The sequence below is a fragment of the Notothenia coriiceps genome, unplaced genomic scaffold (genome assembly GCF_000735185.1).
Source record: "Notothenia coriiceps isolate Sejong01 unplaced genomic scaffold, NC01 NC01_scaffold00008960, whole genome shotgun sequence".
Lineage (NCBI taxonomy): Eukaryota > Metazoa > Chordata > Actinopteri > Perciformes > Nototheniidae > Notothenia > Notothenia coriiceps.
Window position 1 is genome coordinate 75,201 of NW_011341661.1, and position 3,495 is coordinate 78,695.

At 41.1% G+C, this 3,495-nt stretch overlaps 1 protein-coding gene across 1 annotated transcript; it reads right to left on the reverse strand.

The window, feature by feature from the left end:
• Positions 1-1,313: 1,313 nt before the first annotated feature.
• Positions 1,314-3,343, reverse strand: LOC104944932 (putative inactive cytochrome P450 2G1). Its single transcript, XM_010770537.1, has 4 exons — positions 3,013-3,343; positions 2,730-2,914; positions 2,506-2,647; positions 1,314-2,318 (listed from the first exon to the last, which is right to left on the reverse strand). The coding sequence occupies exons 1-4, from the start codon at positions 3,224-3,226 to the stop codon at positions 2,137-2,139; spliced, it is 723 nt and encodes a 240-aa protein (XP_010768839.1). The 5' UTR covers positions 3,227-3,343; the 3' UTR covers positions 1,314-2,136.
• Positions 3,344-3,495: the final 152 nt, after the last annotated feature.

Sequence of the window (3,495 nt, forward strand, 5' to 3'; positions counted from 1 at the left end):
CCCCCCCCCTCCCTGTGAGCCCAGTGGCCATCTGCGAGACACAGCGAAACCCAGCCTGAAACACACACACACCCGCAGCCTGGCTGGGAGTTTGTGTGTGTGCTCAGGCTGAGTTCCGCTGTGTCTCCCTGTCTCGCAGACCCCACACCAGTGAGCCAGCTCACAATGTCCCGCTCCTCACAGCAGCGAGCCTCGCAACGTCCCGCCGAGTGTGTGTGTGAGGAAGTCCGCAGATTGGTCCAAACGTAACGGCTCCGCGGTTACGTCACTATACCCAAATACGTCACTATACCCAGGAAGAAAAAGAGAAATGTCCAACGAGGCGTTCTGGGGCAGCACAGACTGGTCTTTTCTGTGTTAGAGTTTTACTCGCTACAGGGTGTACTTTGAGGGGTTTTGACTCTGCAGACCGTTTACATACATAAAAACCTTCATAACACACAAGGTGACGGGTAATAACCGGAAAAGCATGACATGGGCCCTTTAAGATATGTTTGTGAAATGAGCTATTACGCTTAAGTACTTTAAATACATTTTGATGCCAATACTTGTGTACGTTTTAAGATGTNATACAGATTTCACTTAATGTTTTCATAAATATATTTTTCTCCCAGTGAAATTGGCATGGGACTTATTTTTACCCTCTCAAAGAACCGGAATCGAGAACCGAAAAGAACCGGAAACAGAACCGGAATCCTTGAAATCCAAACGATACCCAACCCTAGTATAAAGTCCATTGGTTGGTTTTAGGGCTCTTATTTAGAAAAATAGACAGAAATCTTTTACCAACAGCAGCTGCTACTGTACTTAAACTAAACATGTATTCCAAAGTGCTTTAAAGGTCCCATGTCATGGCCATTTCTACTGATCATAATTCGATTGTTGAGGTCTACTAGAATAGATTTACATTGTTCAATGTTCCAAACTCACATTGGTTTCTCATACAGCATCTCTGTATAGTATGTGTATTCACTCTCTGTCCTAAACGGCTTGTTGGAGCTCCTGCCCCCCCTCCCTGTGAGCCGAGGCCCTTTCTCATTTCCCTAATTTCCCCTCCTCGACTCCTCGGTCCTCCAGTAGTGACCCGGAAATGGATTTCAGCGCGCCATGTTGAAGGCATGGATGTATAGGACATCTCGTGTACTTTCAAATTCTAGCGCACTCGAGCTGGTTTCTCCAAAATGACATACCCCACCTTTAAGTAAAAGTACCAATACATTATTGTCAAAATACTTAATTACAAGTGAAAGTCCTGCATTCAAAATCTTACTTAAGAAAAAGTACAAAAGTAGTATCAGCATAATTAATAAGAATCACAAATCCTTTATTTGTCCGCAACAGGGAAAATTACATTTAACAACATCAGATAGTGCAGGTAAAGTGAGGAGAATAGACATATATATTTAAAAAGCATTTTACTGTTGTAGACAAACAAAGTTCTGTTTGACTTTCTGTAAAATATTTAAATAATTGGACTCTTATGTGGCCTAAAGAGTTAGTCCGCTAGTTTATTTTGAAGGGATGCATTTTGTTAAAAGCAGCTAAAGATGACTAATAAATGTACTGGAGTAGAAGTTTAAAGAACAATTAAATGGAAATACTCAAGTAAAGTTTCCACCTCTGGAAAGACGTTTTAAAGGTCAAAGGAAAAGGACTCAAATGTACCTTATCTCTTTCAAGGTTCAGTGATCTGACTTTGATTGAAATGCCAATGGAAGGCAGAGATTTTTATAATCTTTAAAAAAGAGATGATATATTTGATGTGTTGTTGGGTTTTTTTTTCTTGTTTGATAGATTTTCTTCCAATGAAATTTTACTTGGACTAAATTCAGTAAATACACAAACACAACAAAGACTTTCCAACAGGTATACAGAAGTAATCTATTGCCATGTGTATGTATACAAATCCATATTTCAGAAATACTTTTTTTTGTTTTGTTTAATTGTTGAAAGACAACCAAAGCAGAAGACAAGAGGATGCATAATCATTTACAGAATCTTTACAGTATGTGTCCACCAGGTAACAGCAAACATCATCTTTACAGCAAACAGTGCAAAATCACAAAAAAACAATATATGTTATCGAGTTGTCCTCGACTCAGAATGCTAGGCTCAGTCTAAATGGACTTCCTGTTCTCAACGCGGCGTGGCGATGATCTCGGAGGAGCGAGGCAGGTTGGCGAAGCTGCTGAACTCTGGATTGAGGTCGATCGTGTCGGGGCCTCCAGTGCAGGAAAAAGTGAAATTCTGCAGCAGTGATACTAGGAAGATAAAAAGCTCCATACGAGCCAGAGCCTCGCCAACACAGGCTCTCTTCCCTGTGGAGAGATAAAACCACAAACTTCAAAATAAAAATACAATTGCGATTGTTACTGGGCAACGAGTCAGGTTTCAGCAAAAAATGGCCCATTGTGGACACACCACACTCACACAGAAAACTATTATTATTAATATTCCTCAGCATGCTATGGTTGATGTATCAACTGGTGGAATGCCGCATTTTACCTGCAGAAAAAGGCATGAAAGAAGGATTTTTCTTAAAGTTGTCATTCTGGTCCAGGAAGTGCTTAGGGTTGAAGGTCCAGGGAGTCTCCCAATGCTTTTCCTCTTTCAGCACAGAGTGAAGCAAAGGAATAATCACAGTGTCCTATTAAGACATGTGAGAGATATGTTAGTGTAATAAGGATTTGTCTCTGTCTTTGGATATGATATCTTGGGATGGACAATACCTTGGGGATTGTGTAACCCCTGAAAGAGATGTCATGGAGCGCGTAGTGAGGGAGGCTGAATGGGACAATGTCCAGAAAGCGCTGCACCTCATGGATGACTGCATCAGTAAAGGGGAGGGACTTCCTGTTCTCCATGCTAGGACAACTTTGTCCAATCACAGTGTCAATCTCATGCTGCATTTTCTCTGTACGGGAGCAAGCAAAACATTAAAAGGTAAATACAGGATTATAGATGTTTGTAGAACTGGTCAAAAAGGGCTGTGTTTCCTGTTGGGGGACTCACCCTGTATGTCTGGGTATTTTATGAACAAACTGAGGGCATATCTAATGGTTGAGCTGGTTGTTTCTGTTCCTGCCAGGAAGAGATTCAGCACAGTCGAGACCAAGTTTTCATGGTGGAACTCCGTTGAAGGAATGTCCTTTTCCTGAGATGTTATATTGGTATAAATAATACAAAATGCACAGCAAACAGCAAATCTATTTTTTTCTGATGACATCTGCCATAGTACATCAGGAAAACCTTTCTTAGCATCCAAATTAATGTGAAGGGATGTTTAATTGGATTCAGAGACATTTTAAGAAATCCCAGGATCAAAGTTATATTGCGCAGGGTGGTCTCGGGTTTCTTAAAAGGTCCCATGTCATGGCCATTTCGACTAGAATAGATTTACATTGTTCAATGTTCCAAACTCACATTGGTTTCTCATACAGCATCTCTGTATAGTATGTCACTCTCTGTCCTACACGGCTTGTTGGAGCTCCCGCC

What these genes read in the sequence shown, in the direction of transcription:
- LOC104944932 (XM_010770537.1), bottom strand. Translation starts at nt 3,226, where the DNA reads ATGTCATCAGAAAAAAATAGATTTGCTGTTTGCTGTGCATTTTGTATT. An exon ending in AAAATACCCAGACATACAGG is followed by an intron (nt 2,915 to 3,012) that starts GTGAGTCCCCCA and finishes GCTCCCGTACAG; the next exon opens with AGAAAATGCAGCATGAGATT. An exon ending in TTTCATGCCTTTTTCTGCAG is followed by an intron (nt 2,319 to 2,505) that starts GTAAAATGCGGC and finishes ATCTCTCCACAG; the next exon opens with GGAAGAGAGCCTGTGTTGGC.